Source organism: Mobula hypostoma, chromosome 11 (genome assembly GCF_963921235.1).
Source record: "Mobula hypostoma chromosome 11, sMobHyp1.1, whole genome shotgun sequence".
NCBI lineage: Eukaryota > Metazoa > Chordata > Chondrichthyes > Myliobatiformes > Myliobatidae > Mobula > Mobula hypostoma.
The window spans coordinates 37,854,606-37,879,648 of NC_086107.1; the positions used below are offsets into that span (position 1 = coordinate 37,854,606).

The following is a 25,043-nucleotide window of genomic DNA, read 5'->3' on the forward strand; positions in this document are numbered from 1 at the left end:
TTTTTCTGTAAGGGATAGTGTTATTACGATCCAATTTATTACAAATTCTTTTCTTCTTTCTGTTATATTTTAAAATGAACATGTTTTTCAAGGAGGTGAGCTACTGTCAAGGAATGAGCCAGCTTGCAGCCATTCTGCTAATGTATTTGAATGAAGAAGATGCATTCTGGGCTCTTTCTCAACTACTGACTGATCAGAAGCATGCAATGCATGGTAAGTGCCTCAGCATCCAGAGAGGATGTTAAATATTTATCAGTGCCTGAACTTCCTGATCAAGTATTAATTTATGCAAACTCACATTTTCATTTGTTTATCACAGTATTATTGTAAATTGTAAGAATCCTAAGTGTACATCATGAGATGTTTTTAGTGTAAGGTTAGATTGGAAATGCTATGGTTGTTTATTTCAAGCAAATAAAATTAAATCATGATTGATTTATATGAATCAGAGAAACTATTCCTGAAGAAGGATCTCAGCCTAGTTGTTTACTCTTTTCCGTAGATGCTTCCTGACCTGCTGAGTTCTTCCAGCATTTTGTGTGTGTTTCTCTGGATCTCTGACAACTGCAGACTTTCTCATGTTAACTGTTCCTATTAACGGGTGATTCAAGGATCAACAAGAATATATTTAAAATCTGAGACAGAAGTACTGGCGATGTGAGGAAAAGCTTTTATGCAGGGAGCAATTATGAACTGGAACTAGCTGCCTGTAGGTGTGGTGGAAACATGTTTCCCAGAGGAGAATAGTGTGTATGACCATTGGAAAAGAATGAGGGAACGAGATGAACAAGATTGTTCTGTTTAGAATTGGCATAATGTCAAGTGGCCATAAGAGTTCCATGATTTTAAGCACAGCAATTTGAAACAAAGAGTTTGCTAAATTTAAGTCATGACAGAAAATCACAAGTTGCATTGTCAAACAGGGATGGTAGCTAAAGCATAGCTTGCACAACATACAAAAGCAGAGATGTTGGAGAGTAAAATGGTAGAAATAGAATCAAAATTAAATACAGATATTTGGTGGAAGTAAAACACTGAAATTTGCAAAAGTATAAAATAACTATTGTTAAAGGAAGGAGTATTAAGAATAAATAATAAGAAAAAACAATAATGAGGAAATCTGTTTCTTTTTTCTATTCATCCTCAATTTTTACAATTCTATTATGTGCATTACCATGCGTTGGGTGGCGGGGTAGAGATAAGTCTCTACCAAAGGAGGTGTAAGGCACTCCTTCCCTCTGCTGGCCTGTAGGTCACCCTTGGGCAAGGTGTAGCACTTGCTTAGCCTCCTGACCAGGGTCACGTGAAGCCATGGGAGCAGGTGATGGATAGTCATATGAGCAACTGGTGCATATCACGTCCTGATAATGCAATCACTGACGCCAGGTAGACAATCTCTGAAGAATGTTGGTAATAGCTGGGGTCATCTGTCTTGTAGAGACACTGCCTAGAAGAATTTGTCAAGAGCAATCATAGTTATGATTGTTCTACGACACAGCACATAACAAACGAACAATTATGTGCATGTTTCATTTCAGTTGCCAGCGTTTCTCTAGAACACTTAATTTATAATACCGCTCAAAAAGGAACATTCTTTGATTTACTGTGAGTATTGGAAATTTGGGGAGAAGAAAAGCATGATGATTAGTTGTTTAAAGATGCTTATCAGGCGATTTTAGAGATTTAAACTGTGGCGTCAATTCAGCAAAATAAGTTAAGCCAAGAGGACTACTTTGAAGTGTGCCTGTTTTCCAACATTGGTGCCAACATTAGCTGTTTCCATTCTTTACCATGTTTGGTGTTGCAGTAAAGGGATAACGTGGAAAATAATTCCACTAATCATGGTAACATTGTTGTTCAAAGTAACCATTCTACAATGAGCTGTAAATGAGTATTTTATCAATTGACCGATGTGTGATAAATATCCAAAAGGTACAACAAATTGGTCTTATAAAATGTAGACTATTGAATGCCCTTCTGCTAATAAAACCTAGGTGATAACGAGTTACAGTCTTAGCCAATAATAAAGGACGTGAAGAGGAAATTACTATTAAACAGCAGCATGATACGATCTCAAGTTGGAGTAAAATTATGGCATTAAATTTGTCCTTGCTGATGAAGTAGAGATAAACATTAAAATACTCTCAGCTGTTAACACCAGGGATTTAGCAAGTCTTAATCTGTTTCTTAGATTTTCTAGTATTTGTTATTCCTCAGTGCTGACAATGTATTTGAATAAAATGGGTGGGAAAACTTTTTATAATATTACTCTTTATTAAGAACATCCTCAGTGATTTATAGTCAATGTCAGCTTTTTTCAACTTGACAGAAAAATGAAGATGGTTTTTGCATGTAGTGTAAAATATATTCTGTGACCATAGCATTTATATAGATCATCATACTAATGTGTATGGAGTAAACTTGTCTCAGCATTTTCTTTTGAAAATTTAGTATCAGGTGTGATTAAGATACATTTTTATGGGTGATCTTACATCTATGTTAGAGTGTAAGGGTAACAGCAACTAGAGACCACAATGATTATTTCGTAACCAGCATGCAAAAAGAGACTCTTATTATCCACTCTTAGACTCTTAACAGTTATTACCTCTCAAAAATCAGGCTCTTGAACCAGAGGGGATAACTTCACTCATCTTCACTCACCCCATCACTGAACTGCTCTCACAACCTATGGACTCACTTTCATGGACTCCTCATCTCATATTCTCAATATTTATTGTTTAATTTACTATTATTATTATTTCCTTTTTAATTTATTTTTGTATTTGCACACCTTGTTGACCTTTGCACATTGAGTGTTTGTCCATCCTGCTGGGTGCGGTCTTTCATCGGTTCTATTGTGTTTCTGGTATTTACTGTGAATGCCTGCAAGAAGATAAATCTCAGGTAATAAATTTACTTTGAACTCTGAAAGCATGTTTACTTTTACATGCTGAAATGTAGACTCATGTCAAGGAAGGCTGAAGCTTTGCCAGTAATTTTTCTCCACACAATGCTGCATCTCACTTTCAACAAGCTTTCTACTGGAACTAATTTACAAGACAAATAGAAAACTGTTCAAACTGTGTTGTCTCCAACCCAGCCAGACACTTAGGGTACGTCCACACTATTCTGGATAATTTCGAAAACGAAGCTTTTTCTCTTCGTTTTGACCTTCTGTCCACACTGAAACAGCATTTTCATCCCCTGAAAACGGAGATTTTTAGTAACGGTCTCCAGAGTGAATAAATCTGAAAACGCCTAATATCTGTTGCAGTGTGTATGGGGTAACCAGAGCTTTTTAAAACCGTTGTCATGACGTGCTGGAACAGATGGCGGCAGCGCGGCATTTCATTGTTTTCTTATTATTATTATTACCACTTTATTGTCGCCAAACAATTGATACTAGAGCATGCAATCGTCACAGCGATATTTGATTCTGCGCTTCGCAGAACCTAACAATTTCAGAACAGACGGCAACGAGACTGAAGCCAGAAGAGTTAGAAATGTATTCACCAAATACTTTGACCCATAGCTAACTGAATAAATAAGTATACTCACTTTGCCCTGTTTTCTGTCCTTGCTTATATGAAGGTGGGTTACCTATTTATGCAAGTACTTCTCTGACAATAGATGTGTAACAGGCTAATGTAACGTTGTATGGAAATACAAGATAACACTGACGCAGACATGTTTTATATATTTAACAAGGTGCTTTATTAATGCAACAGAGTTAGTCAGTTTTTCAATGTTCGTCGTCAGCCGGGTCATACTGTCTGTGAACTCCCTGTCAGTTGCCTCCATATGCTCCAGTATTTGCTGTTGCTTTAGTTTTAAGTCCTCCTGTGTGAGAGCCGGGAGCAATTCCTTTTAAGTTTTTCTACTCTGTAACTGGACAAACGCGCACTAAGTATACCGTTTCCTCTTCGCTTGTTTTTTGTGTGTCTTGCGCATGCCCAGTAGGAGGAGATTCGCCCAAATATCCGTGTTAGTGTGGACAGAGATATTTTGAAAAACGCTTAGTGTGTACGCCTGTCGTTTTTACTCGAAACCAGTGTTTTCGGAATTATCTGGCATAGTGTGGACATAGCCTTAATGTTGCTGCAACTACAATCATCAAGTTGCATTACCCCTTTGAGACTTGTGCACGTACATTGTCAGAGGCTAAACACGAAGTCATCAACCACAGAGTGCCCCAAACACTAAACGTTCAATTGAACAGAGGTCCTTTACCAAATGTCTCCCGCTGCACATCATTGCTCCAACAATAAACATGGATGATAATACCCTCAAATCTGGGCTATTTTGCATATGTCAAGAACTACCTCTCAGCAAAGTAGGCATTAATTATGAAATTAACCAATGCCTTCTGCATGCTGGCATATCTCAGAAAATAATGACTGTGCAATACACATCCCCATTTGTGACTCTTCAGATAATGAAGCAGCCTACAACCAAATACAGAGCACCTGATAATATCCAGGCCTGGGATGGTAGATGGTAAGTAACATATGCACCACACATAAGGCCACGGCAATACCCAACAACAGAAAATCCAGCTATTACTTCTGGATGTTACCATTGCTATCACTAAATCTCCCCCCCTCCCCACCACTATCAGTATCCTGCAGGTGGGGTGAGGGGAGGGTATTGACCAGAAACTGAAGTGGAGTAGCCGTATATATACATGACTACAAAAGCAAGTCAGAGGCTAGGAATCCTGCAGCAAGTAACTCATCACCTAATCCCTCAAAGCTTGTCCACCATCCACATGGCTGAAGTCAGGAGGATAATGGAATACTCTCCACTTGCCTGGGTATATGCAGCTTCAGCAGCACTTAGGAAGCTTGACACCATTAGACATAGCGGCCTATTTGATAAGGCACCCCTATCCACAACCTTTCATTCACTCACTCCACCCTAACACACAGTCACAGCAACTTCTCCATCTACAAGGTGCATTGCAGCAACTCAGCCAACAACTTCTGCAAGCTAGAAGGACAAAGGTATGTCCCTTGGGTATGCTACCCTCCAAGCACACACCATTCTGACAAAATGTTGTTCTTTCATAGTTGCTGCATCAAAATCCTATTGGCGTACCCACTCCACAAGAACTTCAAAACTTAAAAAAGGCAGTTCACCATCACCTTTTCATGCATAACCTAAGATAGGTAATGAAATGCTGTCTCAGCAATAATGCCGTCATCCCATAAATTAATATAACTGGCACAAAATTCCAGAGCAGGAGTGATTCCTACTGTTGCGTATGCTTCTGAGACATGGGCAGTCTACACCAGGCATCTCAAAGAACTAGAGTGTTACTCCAGCGCTGTCCCCGCAAAATTCTCTAAAGTGAGACTGGAAACAAGTTTCAGCGTTCACTCTCAGGCCACCATTCCCAGCATTGAGTTTCTGGTGCTCTGCGGTATGGGTCACGCTCTTTGTGGGCCTACCACTGGACTCCTGAATCAGGCACTCTGTTTCCACCTCCAGCGCAGCAAAGCTTCGAAAAAATAATTCAAGTATGTTCTCAAAACTTCCTTAATAAAGTGTAACATCACCAAGTCTTAGAAATCTCACGCCCAATGACATTCAAATTAGGGAAGAAGTTGTCTGAAGCATTTGAAAGTCCAGTGAAAGCAGCCAAAGTGCACACCACTGTCCAAATACCAACCCTGCTTATTAAGCACCTCCTGCTCCACCTGTGACAGAGTCTGTAGACCCCACATCAGCCACTTCAGCCAGCAAAGAGCCCACAGAATTGGAGATGAAGTAAGTCATCCTCAGCTTGGACTTAGAAGAAGAATATTATTTCTGCACCAACAAGAATGTTAGTGCTCCTTCTTATTTGCACCACCGTACCCCAAATTAAGAGAAGTGCTTTACTAATCATGTAAACAAAAGCAGCAGTTAGCATAAAGCAATTATGGCACCAGTGACCTGGGTTCAATTCTAGTGCTATCAGTAAGGAGTTTGTACATTCGCCCTGGAGCCACTTGGGTTTCCTCCGACATTCCAAAGACGTATAAATTAGTTAGTTAATTGGTCACAAAGGTGTAACTGGGAAGTGTGGGCTCATTGGCCCAGAAGGGTCTGTTACTGTGCTATATCTCTAAATAAAGATAAATAAATGAATAAATAAAATATTCTTCCCCTACTTGTGTTTTATATGAGATGTACCACTCCATTTTTAAAAAATAAGTTTTAAAATATTTAATCACATTTGCTTTACAGTATACTGTGCATTCCATTTGAATCATTTCTCTGTTGGTTTATATGGAGGATATTGACCATCCAGAACAGTATTTACCAATTGTTTATTTCATTTAATTATCTTGATGTTTCTCATGATACTCACGTATTCCATTTTAGTTTAAAACAATCTATGAGCAATGAATAAAGGTTAAATTAGTTGCATCAAATTAATTACCTGGCTGTCCAAATAAACCAAGGAAAGATAATTACTGGTCAAAAATTATACACCAGTTGTCAGATATTTTCCAAATAATGAATTAATGTAGCTTTTAAAGTGGGGACTGATCATCAAGATTCCTTAATATCATCCCCAGTATACAAGTGTAGAGGAGGACAAAATGATTGTTACTCCGGATCTGATGTAGCACAAATAAAAAGCCCAATTACATAAAGAACACAATAATAAAAAACACAATAAATATAAATACATGATATAGCTTATATGCAGTACGTTAATTGTATGTCCATAGAGTGACATTAGGCACAGGAATGTCTACATAAGCTATCAGGAAATGATAAAGTAGTGGTGTTGGGGTGGGTTAGTTGGGTGGAGGTGTTGATTAGCCTTACTGCTTCGGGAAAGTAACTGTTTTTGAGTCTGGTGGTCCTGGCACATGGATGCTACGTAGCCTATTCCCTGTTGGGAGTGGGACAAACAGTCCATGAGCAGGTTCCTTCATGCTGTTACTGGCCCTTTTCCGGTACTGTACCTTTCTGTATACATGCCCTTGATTTGGCAGGGGGATGGGCATAGTCTAGTGCTAGGGATGTTTTGGGGAGTTTTGACTACCCATTGTAGAGCCTTCCTGTCCATCTCAGTGCAGTTTCTCTACCACGCAGTGATGCAACATGTTAGGATGCTCTCTATTGCACATCTGTAGAAGGATATGAGTATAAATGTGCATAGTCCAGCTCTATTCAATTCTCTTTGTTCATGGCATGAATTCATATGATATGGAAATTGAGACTGGGTGCTGATTTACCTGTGTGTGCCTAAGCCAAGATTACCAAGGTCTTTCTGAAATAGAGCCAATGCATACAGATAATGTGGAGCTGCTGTTGATATTGTGAGCTCCTTGTTCTTTTCAGAGAAACAGGTAAGGGGCTACTAACCTTGCCAGTAATGTTTCTTGGGTAAATAGCAGAGGATAGTAGACTGTCTTTTTTGGAAGTGGGTTGGGTAATGTTTGGGATCAAGTTCGTTGCAGGTCAAGTGAGCTGCAAATGAGTGCATTCTTGTTCATATAGACCTACTTTGTTTCAGAATCTATCTTTTTTTATCTACAGGTTTTTTCATTCCTGGATTTCCAAAGCTCCAGAGGTTTCAAGGACACCATGATCAGATTTTAAGTAAACTTATGCCAAAGCTCAAAAAACATTTGGTAAGGAGATCGATTATTACCATCAATTATCTACATAAATGCATGCCTCTCAGTTCATTCTTTTATTCTTTATTGTTTTTCTCTTTATTTGGCTTACTACTTTCTTAAGGAATTAGTGGAACATGAAAATCCAATGCCTTTCCAGTCTAATTCTACATGTCCAGCATGGCAAAATATGTAATCTGTATCTGGATATGTTGGTTCAAAATGAAGTTCAATGTTAAGAGGGATCTGGGAATTTGCCAGAATGACTCAAGGAATACTGAAACAGTCAACATTGAAATTTAAGCTGGTACATTAGGTTGTGCTGTGGTAATGGTACATTCACATGTGCCAGGAACATGAAGAAGGTTTACATATTCTGTGCTTCAGGAAACTACTGCCATTCCTCTGTGATGCTGACTCGGGATCCTTCAGATATTGGAGACAGACTGCAAGCCTGCTGCAGTATCCCCTTTGAATATTGATAGCCACAGCCAAGATGACAATGATCTGAGCTTACATGCAATAAGATGAACTTTCAGATTACTGACCTTTCATTATAGCACTCAACATTATTGGCCTCTGCTGCAGTATCAGCCATATGATCCAGCATTATGGTTCAATTTAAGAGTGTGACAATAGACAAATGACCTATCATTTCCATAGCTGCATACTCAGTATGAAGCCCTCTATTGGGTCGGTGCTGGATTTCTCTATATTCCTTAACATTGCATGGCTATGTTCTGGATGGCCAACAAAGGTATCATCACATTCTTGACATGTGTCTTGCTGTTGTTTGAAAAGATTGAGGGAATATATTTGATGCAGGATACTAGTCCCTGATTGTCTTTTCAGATTGGAAGGTGAGTAGGTCAGAGTTGTTCTTTGGCAATTACTGAACCATTGACCTTCTACCCACCTGGTCACCAGATACCAAGGGCCCTCATTGATCCCTCACTATTTCACTGGGAGCTGAATCTTCTGGCAGCTGCAGTGGAGAGCGGCCTCCTATACAGATAATCCAAGATTTCACTAAGAAACCTTTTGGTACACTGAATATCAGAAAGCCTGAGATTGAGTCAACTTGCAAAAAGGCATAAAATCTCAGGCTTAGTCTGGAATTCTAGGGATTGAGTGCTGGCAATTAGATAATGGTTGATGAGAGAACCAATTTAAGCCCATCTGAGAATATACATTATGTGAATAATATGCATGAACTGCCTTAAATTCATTTTACACTTGCCATTTTTATAGTTTTCACTACCAATGGTACATCACAAACGTACACAGTTCCTCCTCAGGTTACAACAGAATTAGAATCAAATTTATTATCACTGACTTATATGACATGAAATTTATTGTCTTGTGGCAGCAATATGGTGCAAAATCATAAAATTACTATAACTTACAAAAATAAATAAATAACACACAAAAGGAATAAAGAGGCAAGAATGGGTACATGGATGTTCAGAAATCCGATGGCAAAGTGGAAGAAGCTGCTTCTGAATTGTTGAGTGCGGGTCTTCAGGCTCTTATACTTCCTGAAGGCTGTTACAACCTGAATAGTTTGAAAGTCAGAAATGTGTCCATAAAGATTCCTGCTGCCCCACAGCAGCCAACAAATCCATTCTGCTAGTCTCCCAGATTCCTATGCATAAAGTGTGCATAAATGAGGTATTTGTTAGCTGGGGAGGACCTGTTAGCACATCTTGGTTGCTTGTGGAATGTTCCAACAGTTTTCACCTGTAGGGAAGTGAGCTCTCAAAGAAAGTTAGAATTAGGGCACGTGATCTTCCAATACTGAGATGTTCAAATGCTTTTAATATAAGCATTTCTATTTACCAGGTCACAAATCTTTGTAATCTGCTAAATGTAATGGACAATTGCTGAAAGTGATTTTAACAACTAAAGGCAGTGGGCAAGTATAATTTCATATTCTCTAGATACTGTACGTTCATAATGATCAATTGAAAGGGTGAAAATATCTTGAAGGCTGTTAACTACTAGAATGTAAAGAGAAAAGCTAGCAAGATTAAGATTAGATTAGTGTAAAGTGGCTGGTTGATAGTTGATGTGAATGTGGTTGGTTTAAGGGTCTTTTTCCATGTCATAGCACTCTGACTCAAACATTAATTTCATGTGCTTGTTGCTAGAGCAGATCTGTGATCTTTTCACATAAGCTTTGGATGACTGAAGAAATAGGCTTTTGTAGGATTGCTTTAATGCTGACATCATTAGCACTCATGAGAAATTGTCAGTGGCATTTTCCATGTACCAATAATTGCCAAGTTGTAGAAGATCCACGATGGAGATCATTGTGCCCAACTCAGCCAGGAGCTGGCCAGATCATTAAAGAATGCCAAGCAGTACCTATTGCAACTTCAACTTACTATTGCCACTTCAACTTATCATTGCCAAGTAGATGTCAACCTGGAAGATCTGAGCCATTGATGAAGCAGGTGAAGATGGTTGAACTTTGGACACAGACCTGCATAGCTGCAGCAATGTCCTTTTGGGCTGAGATAACTAACTTGCAATACCAATTATTAACGTCCTTCATGAAACAATTGAAGAGTATTCCCGTGATTCTTGTTATCATCAATTTCATTAATGTACATTAATGTAAAATACTGCTTTAATGTCAGAGGCAGTCAATCTCACCTCTGGAGTTAACTGTTCATTGTTGTACAAAAGCCAAAATGAAGTCTATTCCAGGATATACTCTAGTAAGCTTCAGTGAGCAGGTTATTGATGAGTAAGTCCTGTTTGTAAGCCCCTACAATTCTTTTAATGATGATGCAAGTTAACACTTCGGTGGTGGCAATTAGTTAAATTGGAATTGTCTTGTTTTTTTCTGGATGGGATGAATCTGGGAGATTTTCCACATTATTGAGGTGGTTGCCAACACTGCAACAGCTGGTACATTGCCAACACTGAAACAGCTAATGCACTGGAATAGCTTGGCCAGAGGCCCAGTAGATGCGTATCAATGTTATAGATGCAATTTATATTTTATTAATTTATTATTTTCATATTCATAAAATTTGAAAAGGAGTATGCTTTCTAATGTAGTTCAATATTCTATTGAATATCAGATTGTAAGAGATAGTTTGTAAACAAATGTATTTAGTTGCTAATTTGAAACATCATATCACATGAGAAATGATAGGTCAACGGGAAGGAATAGAGTAAAAATAGACATTGGCTTGATCATAACATAGTTGCAATTCATTAAGATCCAGACTGTTATACTTGTCCTGAACTAGAAGAGCTTTGCAACTCTCTTGCCCTAGATAAGAATACATACTAGCTCAGAGTTAAATCAGTATTTAAAGAAAAAGGAATACATACTGTGAGGAGCACAGGCAAGGCAGCCTTGAAATGTTGATACACTGTAGGGATAGGGTTTCACCTAACTTTGTGCAAGAAAAGTAATAGAGTAATGCACGAAATTCCGGAGGATCTCAGCAGGACAGGCAGCGTATATGGAGAGGAATTTGGCCAAGATCCTTCATCAGGACTGGACAGAAAAGGGGAAGAAGTCAGAATAAGAAGGTGCGGGGAGGGGAAGGAGTACATTGACAGATGACAGGTGAACCCAGGTGAGGGAGAAGAATATTGAGGAAGAAAGAAGCTGGGAGATGATGGCTGGAAAAGGTAAATGTTAAAAGAAGAAGGAATCTGATAGGAGAGGGGAATAGACTACTAGAGAAAAATTAGGAAGAGGGATGCCAGATGGGGGTGATATGTAGGTGAGGAGAAGAGAAGAGATGATAAGGGTGCCAGAATGAGATATAGAAAAAGATAGAAGGGAAAGGAGGGGAGAAATTACTGGAAATTAGAGAAATCGATGTTCATGATGTCAGATTGGAGGCTACTCAAATGTAATATGTGGGGTTGCTCCTCCAAGCTTAGAGTGGCCTCCTCATGGCAGTAGAGGAGGCCATGAATTGACATGTCGGAATGGGAATGGGGAGGTAGAATTAAAATTGTCAGCCACCGGGAAATCCCATCCTCTTCTATATTGGTGAGACCCGACAGAGACTGGGGTCATTTCATTTCTCCTAAAATATAAGCAAGTATACTAGAGCACCTTCACTCTATCCACAGTAGGTAGGATTTCTCAGTGGTTGAACATTTCACTTCTTTCAATCTTTCGAACATATGTGTCTTGGATTGCTGGTCTAGTTCCTTAGCCTTGAACCACTGTGCAGTTTATCTTATTACAAAATACTGAACAGTTTCACTTAATTCCAATTCAAAATTTACTGTTTGTAAAAAAAAATGCATGAAATTTGGAATTGTTCAAATAACTTATTTATTAATATGGATGTGTCATATTTTCCCTTTGCTGTCTGTAAGGAGTTTCTACATTCTCCCTGTGACCGTGTGAGTTTCCTCTGGGTTCCTCCCTCAGTCCAAAGACGTACTGGTTGATAGGTTAATTGGACTTTGTAAAATGTCCTCTGATTAGGCTAGGGTTAAATCGGGGTTGCTGAATAGAATAGTTTGAAGGGCTGGAAGGGCCTATTCTGCACTGTATATCAATAAATAAATCAATCATCATTTGGAGGCATTTTATCGTTATATGTATGAGTATACGTACTAATCAGCACAATGTTATCATTTCAAAGACTAATTCATGTGTTAATGTTACTTGTAGTTTTTTTTTCATTTCTCCTAAAATAAAAGCAAATTTTGTTAATTAATTGAGAATTGTTTTCCATTTGTTCCAACATAGAGTAGCAGGTATACTAGTTTTCTAGTTTATGTTGTAACTTTTATATTACAGGATAAAGAACAGATGTCTACAGGAATATACACCACCAAATGGTTTCTGCAGTGCTTTATAGAAAGAGTAAGTTTTTTTATAACACGAGCATAGAACAATGCTTCAGAGCTTCATAATATGTGGGAGAGAGTCGACTGAAACCAGGAGCAAGACTTAAGTTGCAAATGTAAGAGATTTACATAGCTTTGTTAAATGCCTCAGTATCTGATGAAAGAAGGTAAACAGGTTAACTGGTAAAACTATTATAGAAACATAGAAACATAGAAAATAGGTGCAGGAGTAGGCCATTCGGCCCTTCGAGCCTGCACCGCCATTTATTATGATCATGGCTGATCATCCAACTCAGAACCCCGCCCCAGCCTTCCCTCCATACCCCCTGACCCCTGTAGCCACAAGGGCCATATCTAACTCCCTCTTAAACATAGCCAATGAACTGGCCTCAACAGTTTCCTGTGGCAGAGAATTCCACAGATTCACCACTCTCTGTGTGAAGAAGTTTTTCCTAATCTCGGTCCTAAAAGGCTTCCCTTCTATCCTCAAACTGTGACCCCTCGTTCTGGACTTCCCCAACATCGGGAACAATCTTCCTGCATCTAGCCTGTCCAATCCCTTTAGGATCTTATACGTTTCAATCAGATCCCCCCTCAATCTTCTAAATTCCAACGAGTACAAGCCCAGTTCATCCAGTCTTTCTTCATATGAAAGTCCTGCCATCCCAGGAATCAATCTGGTGAACCTTCTTTGTACTCCCTCTATGGCAAAGATGTCTTTCCTCAGATTAGGGGACCAAAACTGCACACAATACTCCAGGTGTGGTCTCACCAAGGCCTTGTACAACTGCAGTAGTGCCTCCCTGCTCCTGTACTCGAATCCTCTCGCTATAAATGCCAGCATACCATTCGCCTTTTTCACCGCCTGCTGTACCTGCATGCCCACTTTCAATGACTGGTGTATAATGACACCCAGGTCTCGTTGCACCTCCCCTTTTCCTAATCGGCCACCATTCAGATAATAATCTGTTTTCCTATTTTTGCCACCAAAGTGGATAACTTCACATTTATCCACATTAAATTGCATCTGCCATGAGTTTGCCCACTCACCCAACCTATCCAAGTCACCCTGCATCCTCTTAGCATCCTCCTCACTGCTAACACTGCCACCCAGCTTCATGTCATCTGCAAACTTGGAGATGCTGCATTTAATTCCCTCATCCAAGTCATTAATATATATTGTAAACAACTGGAGTCCCAGCACTGAGCCTTGCGGTACCCCACTAGTCACCGCCTGCCATTCTGAAAAGGTCCCGTTTATTCCCACTCTTTACTTCCTGTCTGCTAACCAATTCTCCACCCACACCAATACCTTACCCCCAATACCGTGTGCTTTAAGTTTGCACACTAATCTCCTGTGTGGGACCTTGTCAAAAGCCTTTTGAAAATCCAAATATACCACATCCACTGGTTCTCCCCTATCCACTCTACTAGTTACATCCTCAAAAAATTCTATGAGATTCGTCAGACATGATTTTCCTTTCACAAATCCATGCTGACTTTGTTCGATCATTTCACCGCTTTCCAAATGTGCTGTTATCACATCCTTGATAACTGACTCCAGCAGTTTCCCCACCACCGACGTTAGGCTAACCGGTCTATAATTCCCCGGTTTCTCTCTCCCTCCTTTTTTAAAAAGTGGGGTTACATTAGCCACCCTCCAATCCTCAGGAACTAGTCCAGAATCTAACGAGTTTTGAAAAATTATCACTAATGCATCCACTATTTCTTGGGCTACTTCCTTAAGCACTCTGGGATGCAGACCATCTGGCCCTGGGGATTTATCTGCCTTCAATCCCTTCAATTTACCTAACACCACTTCCCTACTAACATGTATTTCACTCAGTTCCTCCATCTCACTGGACCCTCTGTCCCTTACTATTTCTGGAAGATTATTTATGTCCTCCTTAGTGAAGACAGAACCAAAGTAATTATTCAATTGGTCTGCCATGTCCTTGCTCCCCATAATCAATTCACCTGTTTCTGTCTGCAGGGGACCTACATTTGTCTTTACCAGTCTTTTCCTTTTTACATATCTATAAAAGCTTTTACAGTCCGTTTTTATGTTCCCCGCCAGTTTTCTCTCATAATCTTTTTTCCCCTTCCTAATTAAGCCCTTTGTCCTCCTCTGCTGAACTCTGAATTTCTCCCAGTTCTCAGGTGAGCCACTTTCTCTGGCTAATTTGTATGCTACTTCTTTGGAATTGATACTATCCCTAATTTCTCTTGTCAGCCACGGGTGCACTACCTTCCTTGATTTATTCTTTTGCCAAACTGGGATGAACAATTGTTGTAGTTCATCCATGCAATCATTATGCGATCATGTGAAAATTATGCGAATCAGTAGCCTTCAAAGTCCAATATATATTTGATAAATTTATCAGATTATTTGTGAAGATTCCAGATGTGAGGTAAAAGCAAAGGAAATGTTTGGTTATATGGAAATTGTGGACCAGATCTGGAACACTGTACATTCTTGATCTCCTTACTTAAGGTAGAAGGTAAATGTATTGAAACCCACTCAGAGAAGGTTGCCAGGATTGATAGCTAAAATGGATGGGTTGTCTTATGAAAAAAATTGAACCAGCTATACTTGTAGCTTGAGTTTAGAAAAGTGAAAGAAGACATGATTGAAATAAATCCAGTCCTGAGGGATTTTGACAGAATGGATGAAAAGAGAATGTTCCTCTTATGGCAAAATCTAAAACTAGGGGTGACTATTAAAAAGTAGTCACCATTTCAGATAAGCAAAATTCCTTCTCCCAAAAATTTGTGAGTCTTTAGAGTAAGGAATATGAAAATGAGATCAACCATAAACTTATTAGAAGATAGGACAGGCTCAAGTGGCCATGCTGTCTACTTCTGCTCCTGATTTGAATGGTCAAATTGTTTAATAGTCTAAACTGCATTTCTAAAATTTGTCCTAAATAATTCCCAAGTAAAAGTATAGAAGCTGAAGTAGTACGATAGTTGAGTGGATCACAAGGTATCATTTCCAGAAGTCACATTTTGGTAATGGCATTGAGAAACTGGATTAATGGCATTGAGAAACTGGATTTATTGAATGGACATATATGGACAGACTTATTGTGCAAATTTCTGAAACTATATTTGAATAGGATGTCAAATTTTCATAACAGATCATAACAAACAAGTTTGTATGATAGGCTTAAGTTATACAATTAGCTGTGACAGTGATTCAAATCACATTATACACAATACATACCAGTTTCAGTTCTTCATACAAATGCACATTTGGTTTATTTATAATGATCTATAATTTTCTCAGCTAAGTAGCTTGCTTAAATCTGCAGTTTAAGTGATTGTATCTCTCAGTCAACAGTAGAACATTGTTTCAGAATGATTATGTTTTTGGAGATTGTTGACTATTTTTGTTTAATTGTCAGACACCATTTACACTCACGCTCCGATTATGGGATATCTACATTCTGGAGGGAGAGAAAGTACTTTCTGCAATGGCATATACCATCATGAAACTGCACAAAAGTAAGATTTTACTATTGAAATTTTCACATAAATAAATTAAAGTAGAATTAAATGGGATGCACGCCAGAAATAGAGCGCATCAATTATTTGATATTTAGATCTGGGCTGCACAGCTTTTGTCTAGTGAAAGAAAACAGGTATTACAACCTTTGGTTCAGTGGAAAATAACTGAATGCTGAATTTATACGTGCACCAAAATGTTTAATAATTAGCCCCTTTCCTAAAATTATAAATATCACTGTGCATTTGTTCATTTATTTATTTAGAGATACAGCGCGGATTCAGCCCTTCCAGCACTTTGACACATGCCACTAGCAACCCACTGATTTAACCCTTAGCCTGATCACAGGACAATTTACAATAACCACTTAACCTACTAACTGGAACATCTTTGGAATGAAGGAGGAAACCAGAGCATCCAGAAGAAACACACAAAGATTGGTTAGACATGACCTACCACACACAAAGCCATATTGACTATTCTTAATCAGTCTTTATCAATCCAAATACTTATATAACTGGTCCCTTCAAAAAACTCTCAGTAATTTTCCCATTACTGATGTCAGGGTCCGAGGTAACATTGCGTCAGGCCCCACGGTTTTATCCATCGTAATTTTACTCAAGACAGCAAACACCTCCTTCTTTGTAATCTGTGTATGGTCCATGACCTTAAAAACGCAAACACAAGAAAATCTGCAGATGCTGGAAGTTCAAGCAACACACACAAAATGCTGGTAGAACACAGCAGGCCAGGCAGCATCTATAGGGAGAGGTACAGTCGACGTTTCGGGCCTACCTACAAACAAGCCTGCTGTATTAAAGGTATAATTACAATACTTGGCCAGAACCTCTTGTCAGTGATGGGCCACTATGCTTGTTGCTGACCTATGAGCTAAGTGCACACTTGCATTTACCAGATTTGTCATTTTTGATTTACTGCCTTAATCTAAAATGATGACAGGGCCTTGCATAAAGCTACCAACAATCTGGAACTAAACCTGCCCAGGAGGTAGCAGCAAAGAACTTTGATAGATAGCAAAGCCTCAACACCTAACCAGACATCCCACCTCTCCCGGAAGTTCTAGGAGTCTCCCGCATATCGATAGTGGCTCCCTGAAGCCCGGAAATTATATACAATATCCCGGAAATAGATTTTTTTGAGAGGGAGAGGGAGAGCGAGCATCCTGATTGGTCTCTCTTCATGCTAAGAGTGGTCCCCAACCACCGGGCCGCGAGGAAACAATATGATTTGGCAATATGAGTCAGCTGCACCTTTCCTCATTCACTGTCACACACTGTTGAATTTTAATGCACACGAGGTCATCAGTGACCCAAGAGGTGCAAAGGAATGGGTCTGTGACCCATTTATGAATCATCCATGTCAGTGCGGGAAAAAGATAACTCCTCGAGCTTGCTAATGATGGTGGGCTGAAAAGTATGTTTGACATAACATCTCTACTGGCAATCTGGATCAAAGTCAAGACTGAATATCCTGAGATAGCCACGAAAGCACTGAAAACACTTCCATTTCCAACATATTTCTGCGAAGTGGAGTTTTCTGCAATGAATGCAACGAAAACTAAATTGCGGAATAGACTGGACATAAGGAACCCCCTTTGAGTATTGCTGTCTCCCATCACCCCTCGATAGGACCATGTTGTTGCAGGAAAACAAGCCCAGGGCTCCCACTGATTCAGCGATATTGGTGTGTTACACTGACTTTATATGTTCATACGAGGAAAATATGCGTTGTGTGTTTAATATCCAAACGTTACTTAAAATGTTATGATGCTATTGACTTATAAGTGACTTATCAGTGGTCCCCAACCTCTGGGCCGCGAAGAATACAGCGGTGGCCGGAACGCACCCAGCACATGTTTAAGAAAAAGGCCGAAATAAACAAGCTAATTAATTAGGTACCGCCCAGCACATAAATGTGGACCCGGATCAGAGATGATTGTCGATTGCATCACCTCTGATCTGGGCCGACAGTTACGTGCCGGGCAGTACCTAATCAATTAGCTTGTTTATTTCGGCTTTTTTCTTAAAGATGCGCCGGGTGCGTTCTGGCTACTGCTGTACCGCTGCATTCTTCGTGGCCCGGAGGTTTGGGACCACTGTTATAATTGACTTGTCACTACATTCATGCGAGGAAAATATGCGCTGTGTGTTTAATATTAAATTTGTTAGATAAACCCCTTTAGAAATTAAATTGAGTGTATTAGCCACTTGCAAGTGACTTGTAGTTGGCTTATCACTTATATTCTGGTTGTGTTTAACACGCGCCCCCCCCCCACCCACCCCGTCGGCCGGTCTGCAAGAATTTTGTCCCCTGATTTAAACTAGCTGGCTAGCTGCCAAGGAGCTGTGCTATTGATGTCCTACGTGATGACTCCAAACTCCTTGTAGACTTGCTTAAAGTTGTAATAGAATAAACATGATAATATAAGTACATATTTTAATGTCACATTTGCTGCATATACCCAACTTGGTTTACAGATTAGACAAAATCACTAAACAAAGTATTACATACACCCTTGGAGGTTGACGGTGTGGGGGGGTGGTATACGGGGAGGCGGGGGTGCTACCTCCCTGAAATGAGTTTTTGCAGGGTGGGATGTCTGCCTAACGTTGTCATGGACTTTGACTATGACATTATAAAATATTCAAACCTATTTTTAAAAATACATCTAATTTTGAATTACCTTTTTAAAGAAAGTGAAATGCATAAACTTTTAATTGAAAATTAAATTAAATTTCAGTGAATTCAAAAAATACAAATGCATTAGGACTCTCTTCCTTTCCTCATACCCATTCCCCTCTCTTGAAATATATTGCCTTATTTTCCCTATGCCACAAAGGCATTTATTTTACTAAATGCAGAGTAATACTTCATGATATATTCTGCAAGTAGGAGTTGACAGCTCAAGCACTTTATAACTGCTCCATAGATTTTGCCTCATTTGAATTATCAGCCTAGAGCAATAAATGTCAGTAGCTAACACTACATTTTTAATGAATATTTACTGTTTTTAATGAATGTTTAATAAATGGTTTGAGACATTTACCTAATTATAATTTAAAATATGTAACATCATAATGTGACGTTTTCTGAATAAAATTTACTAAATTGATTTTTCAAAAGTATTGAATAAAGTAAGCCACCCACCCCTAAACCACTTTATATAATTAAAATAATTTTGAAGTGTTAGATTGTTTCAACACACATTTCTGATAAATTGAAGGATCATTCCACTGAATTGCTTTAGGAATATGTTTGTTTTTAAAGTCAAAAGCACTTTTTCATAATGCAGAACTACACTCAGTGGTCATTATTTTAGGTACACCTGTATGTCTGCTCATCAATGCAAATATTTAATCAGCCCATTATGTAGCAGTAACCCAATGCAGACATGGGCAAGAGGTTCAGTTGTTATTCATACCAGACATCAGACTGGGGGAGAAATGTGATCTAAGTGACTTTGGCAGTGGAATGATTTTTGGTGCCAGATGGGCTGGTTTGAGTATCTCAGCAACTGCTGATCTCTTGGGATTTTCACACACAACAGTCTGTAGAGTTGACAGAGAATGATGTGAAAAACATAGAATATCCAGTGAGGCAACAGTAATTCAAAAAGCCACACAGTGTAACAACTGTGCGCAGAAGAGCATCTCGGAATGCACAACTCATCGATTCTTGAAGTGGTACATGGGCAGTAGAAGCCCATGAACGTACACTCAGTGGCAACTTTATTAGGTACAAGATGTATCTAATAAAATGACCACTGTGAGTAAGTACTGCCTTTAAATCTACCCATCTTTTCTTATTTTCACAAAACTAACACAGGTATGATAAACCAGTGGGAGCCTGTTCAAACGTCAAAAATAAAGCAAATTAGCTGCTGCCAGTATGGATTTAAAGTGCCAGCTGGTTTCCTGTGCTTGAATTGGCTACAACTCCATAAAAGACAACAGTTAGATTAAAACTACATTCTTATCGCAATCAGGATTCTTCATTTCCCACAAATAACAACCCAAGCCAGATTATCAGCATATTACGATTCATTCCTTTTATCTATTTATCTTGTGCAATCATTTCATTGCTTTAATTATGTTAGTTTATCCCTCAGATATCTAAATCCAAGAGAATCCAGACCAAATTTGTGCAACCTGGCATCTTAATTTACCCCTTTAATTCCTTGTACATGCAGTCCTCAGGTTATGTCAGAGCACTGTTCATGAGAATGTTAGGAATATGATATAGCTGCCTATATCATATTATTCTACATACACTTACTTAATTCTTTCATTTCATTGAAATATTATCTTAACACTACTCATCAATCAACTAGTAGAATTAATGAATACCCTTGAAACGTTTTGTTATTCCCAGTTTGAAAAATGTTTTAAAACTACAAGGGTAAAGTTACCAAGTAAAGATGAACTTTCATAAATCAAGTCATTCGTGAGTGAGGGAGCCTCTGCATAGTTAGTTAACTTGATGCTAATGAGGTTTGAAATCCAAAACTAAATACCGCACTGCATAGCTGCACAGTGGGAGCATCACCCTCATTCTTGAACTTTAGTCCTCGACATGAAGACAAAAGAGCATTTTATCCCTTAAGAACATGTGGGTTGGATTTGAGTGATGTACTAAATTACTGAAAGTCACAAACAGAAACTTTCAGTTTCAACAGTTATTGCACAGGTGTCAAGTAATCAACTTGCTCCCACACATTTAATTTCTACTATAATATTTTGCTGAAGTTATCAAATGTTGTCTCTTGTCCACTTTAATGCTAGACTTCTGGGACTTTTGAATAGCTTTTGACAATGTCCATCATGGTAGGGTTAACTAGAAGATTAAGTTACATGGGTCCCTGGAGACTTAGTAGATTGGATTAAAAATTAATCTGACCCTGGAAGACAGAGGGTAGTGGTGGATAGATGTTCTTCTGATTGGAAGTCTGTGACCAGTGTTGTTCTACAAGGATTCGTGCTGGGACCTCTATTATTAGTGATGTATATAAATGATCTGGACAAAAGTGTAGGTGGGATGATTATTATGTTTGCAGGCAACGTGAAAATAGGCAGACTTATGGGGAGGCTGGAAAACTGTCAAAGGATTCAGTGCGATATACACTGATCAAAAATTGGGCAGATAGATTTTAATCTAGAAAAATGTAAGGTGTTTCACTTTGGGAGGTCAAATTTAAGAGGAAATTATATAGTAAATGGTAAGATCCTGAGGAGAATTATGTACAGAGAGATCTTGATGTACAAGTCATTAAAAGTGGCGATGTAAGTAGATAAGGAGGTAAGAAAGGTATAAAGCATACTTGGGTGTTGAGTATAAAACTCAGGAAGTCATGTTGCAGGTGTATAAAACCTTAGACAGGCCACATTCAAATATTGTATGCAATTCTGTTTACCATGTTTCAGGAAGGATGTGGTAGCTTTGCAGAGTGTGCAGAAGGGGTTTGCCAGGGGAGTCAGAGGCTGACAGATGATCTAATTGAGATATATAAAATTATGTCAGGCATGGAAGGGAAAGGTATCAGACACTTTTACCAAGGATGCATATGTCAAACACAAGAAGGCCTAGGTTTAAAGTAAGAGAGGAGATTTCTAAAGGAGAGTTACATGACAAGTTTTCTACACGGAAAGTGATAGGTGTCTGGAACATGCTTCTAGGGGAGTTGGTGAAACAAGAAACAAGTAGTTTTAAGAGGCATTCAGAGAAAACTATGTATAAGCAGGTAGGGAATTGATAGTTTTGGATTACGTGCTGGCAGATATGCGTTTTCAATTGGTAAAGTGGTTGGCGCAGCCATATATTTTATATTCTTTGGGTAAGCTGACAACTGAAGGCTTTAGAGAAGGTGCAGAGGAGATTTACCAGGATGCTGCCTTGATTAGAGAATATGTCTTGTGAGGTTGAGCAAGTTTGTGTTTTTCTCTTTGGAGTGAAGGAGAATTAAGACAACTTGATAGAGGTGTGTAAGATTATGAGAGGCATAGTTGGAATGGGCATCCTGTTCATTTTTCCCAGGGTATCAATAGCCAATACTAGAGGACATCTGTTTAAGGTGAGTGGAGGAAAGTTTAGGGGATTTGTCAGAGGTAGGTTTTTCACACAGAAAGTGGTTTGTGTTTGGAGCACACTGCTGGCTGGTGGTAGAGGCAAAAACAACAGGGACACTTTAGAGATAAACAATAGGCACATGGAAGTAAGAAAAATGCAGGTTTATGGGCCGTATAGATGGGAAGGGTTAGAGTGATGATTGTGTAGTAGGTTTATATAGGTCAGCACAACATCATGGGCAAAGGACTGCGCTGTACTTTTCGTACATGTTCTATAAAGAGAGGTTAGAACTTATGGAAAACTAAATATCTTTCCATTTATACTTGAGGCACTTGAGGAACTGGAAGCCATGGACTAAACTTTCAGCTTTTACCTATCATTTTCTCCCCTGTGTGACATTATATGTAATACAAGTCTTAGATCTGAATTATGAATAACAAAAATACTTCTTCCTACAGGAAATCTGACAAATAAGCTGTGTTATTTGAATAGCAGGAAACTTCTGTTAGAAAGCATTTGGCAGTCTGGAGTTTCAAGTTACAATAATAATATATTTGTTGTCTGCAGTGGTCTCTAAGTTAGTCTGTTAAATCATACTTTCCCTTTCACATTAACTTAAAATATATTGTGTAAATTCAATATTATTAACACAGTGCTTAAAGTCTGAGTAACAGACTGTCAAATGCAGTCAGAGTCAAAAGGAGTTGATTGTGAGGAAAATAGTTTATGCAGGGCATCGATAAGCATCCAGTGCATGCTGTGGGGGTTCTCAATAGCATCCTAAATCCTTTTTTCCCATTTTGAGCAGTCAGGCACCAGAGATTTCCAGGAGTCAGTGGAAAAGCTGCAATTCTTCAAGAAGGCTTTGAGAACATTATTTAATATTTTCCTCTGTTTGCCCAGTAATCTTTTTGAATGATAGGGATTGGAACAGTGCATTTCTTTCAGGAGATTCGTGTTAGATATGTAAACCTGGTCTGCTCAATGTAGTTGACTGAGTATATCTTGTTCCTGGGAATGCTGAACAGGGAAAGGACAATGACTTTGGTATCTTTATCTTTACAATGAATTTGGAAGACTTGAGGTTCTATTCGTGGTATTTTTCCAGTGTCCTTATGTGTCTGTTGAAGGTAATCCAGGTGTTAAAAGCAGAGAAAAGGACAAAAATCACCACTGCTCATCAGAGCATGAGTTTTTTGCTAGGTCTCACAACTTGATTTTCAAATCCCTTTTCCTCAATTGATCAAAGGTGTTGATGGTACAATCAAGGCAGCAATCAACTTTATCAAAATATCTGCCTTCATCATGAGATGGGGCCATTCATATGGAAAGAAGTCCATGTTTTACAAGTTCCCCCCCCCCCCCCCGTGGCCTCACTTGTCAAGGAAAATGTGATGCAGTAGGGGTAGATTGGTAGAAGATTGTGGATGTTGAGGGTGACCTCGTAAATTAAGATGTTTATGGTATTGAAGAAAGTGTGTCAGCAAGAAATGGACACCGGCTATCACATAGAAACAAAGAATTGGAATAAATGGTATTCTTGCAGGTTGGAAAATGAAATCATTGGAATAGACCAGGGATCAATTCTTGGTGCTCAATTATTTACTATTAATATTAATGACTTCAAGGAGGGGCATAATGTGAAGTATCTAATTTTGCCAATTACATAAAAATAGGTGAAACAGTATATGATGATGAGGAAAGTGTAATCCTTCAATGGAATCTAGATAGATTGAGTGATTAGACAAAGACTTCAGAAAAGGAATTCAATCTGGGAGAGTGAGGTTGTTAGGGAGTATTCTGGAGTTATGTGAATATAGCAGACATTAACTCAAGCAAGAACCAGTCTTCAGTTTTTTATTGTAAATTGCAAACAGTAAATTGAAATTAAAAGCACAAGCAATCCACAGATTAAGAGATTGAATATGCATCAGCCAAACATTAAAACAATAGGGTTGGGTTAATTGATCGCAACAAATGTGCATTTAAGGAAATTGCACTATTGTAAATATAAATAAGTGCTTGTCCCTGCAACGCTATTTGTAAATTCAGAGGTGCCTCCCACTCTAGATATGTATGTAATTCAAAGGAAGCATTGTCGACCCAAATTATTGAAGTAATCAATGTCATTGTAACTATTGATACTATATTGAATCACCTATTGATCTTAAGGGTATAAAAATATGATGTAATTTGATTTTATGAGATTCTTTTATGAGAGGGTCTCCAGAAGAATGTCTGATTGTTGTGATGAATAAAGGCTTTTACATCACCAGCTTCAATGCTTGTCTGGTGACTTCATTCACAGCCACTGTAGGAGCCACGCATCTATTTTCTGTCTGTATGTTGTGGCGCATTTATTATGGTAATCTGTCACGTGGGTTAGAGCATGGTAGAACAAATGAGTATAGTTATGTATTCAACCGTATAGATAGTTTTGTTTAGTCTAATGGAGAGGGGTTGAGCCATGGATAATGATATTTTTTGTTGACCACTAATTGGAATGCTACTCAACCACTTCGATATGTTTATAACACTTATTCTGATTATCTCTTAAATACTTATAGAATGCTAATTCTGATATCGCTAATTAGAATGCTTAAATATGCTAACTTTTTCTAATGAGACTTATCTATGCTGATTTGAAAGCTAAGATCACTATATTGCTAATTTAGCTTTGTTAGTTTTATATCATTATAAGATCATTCGTCTTTGCTGGTTTCATAATAAAGAATCGAAAGTACCTTCCTCGACTTTGGAACTTCGTTATTTGGAAGAGTTTCATACAGTGTCGATCTCCTATCTTAGTCTCTCAGTGGTTTTGGTTTGTTTTAAAGTAACCTATACATTTTGTCAACAAAAATAAAATAGTTTTACCAAGCGAACACCAGTCTACAACCAAGGATTGTCTCGGACCCGTTGGCAAAATTGGAATTGCTACACTGAGAACAACCTGTCAGAAACTCCAGCAGGTTGTGGTAGGGTTATCAGTG

At 38.6% G+C, this 25,043-nt stretch overlaps 1 protein-coding gene across 1 annotated transcript in view; it reads left to right on the forward strand.

The window, feature by feature from the left end:
- LOC134354261 (USP6 N-terminal-like protein) overlaps positions 1 to 25,043 on the forward strand; it is a 181,742-nt gene that overhangs the window by 126,284 nt on the left and 30,415 nt on the right. The window contains exons 9-12 of the mRNA XM_063063165.1: positions 93 to 213; positions 7,540 to 7,634; positions 12,409 to 12,474; positions 15,866 to 15,965. Coding sequence (XP_062919235.1) covers positions 93 to 213; positions 7,540 to 7,634; positions 12,409 to 12,474; positions 15,866 to 15,965 — 382 coding nt within the window. The remainder of the gene's footprint in view (positions 1 to 92; positions 214 to 7,539; positions 7,635 to 12,408; positions 12,475 to 15,865; positions 15,966 to 25,043) is intronic.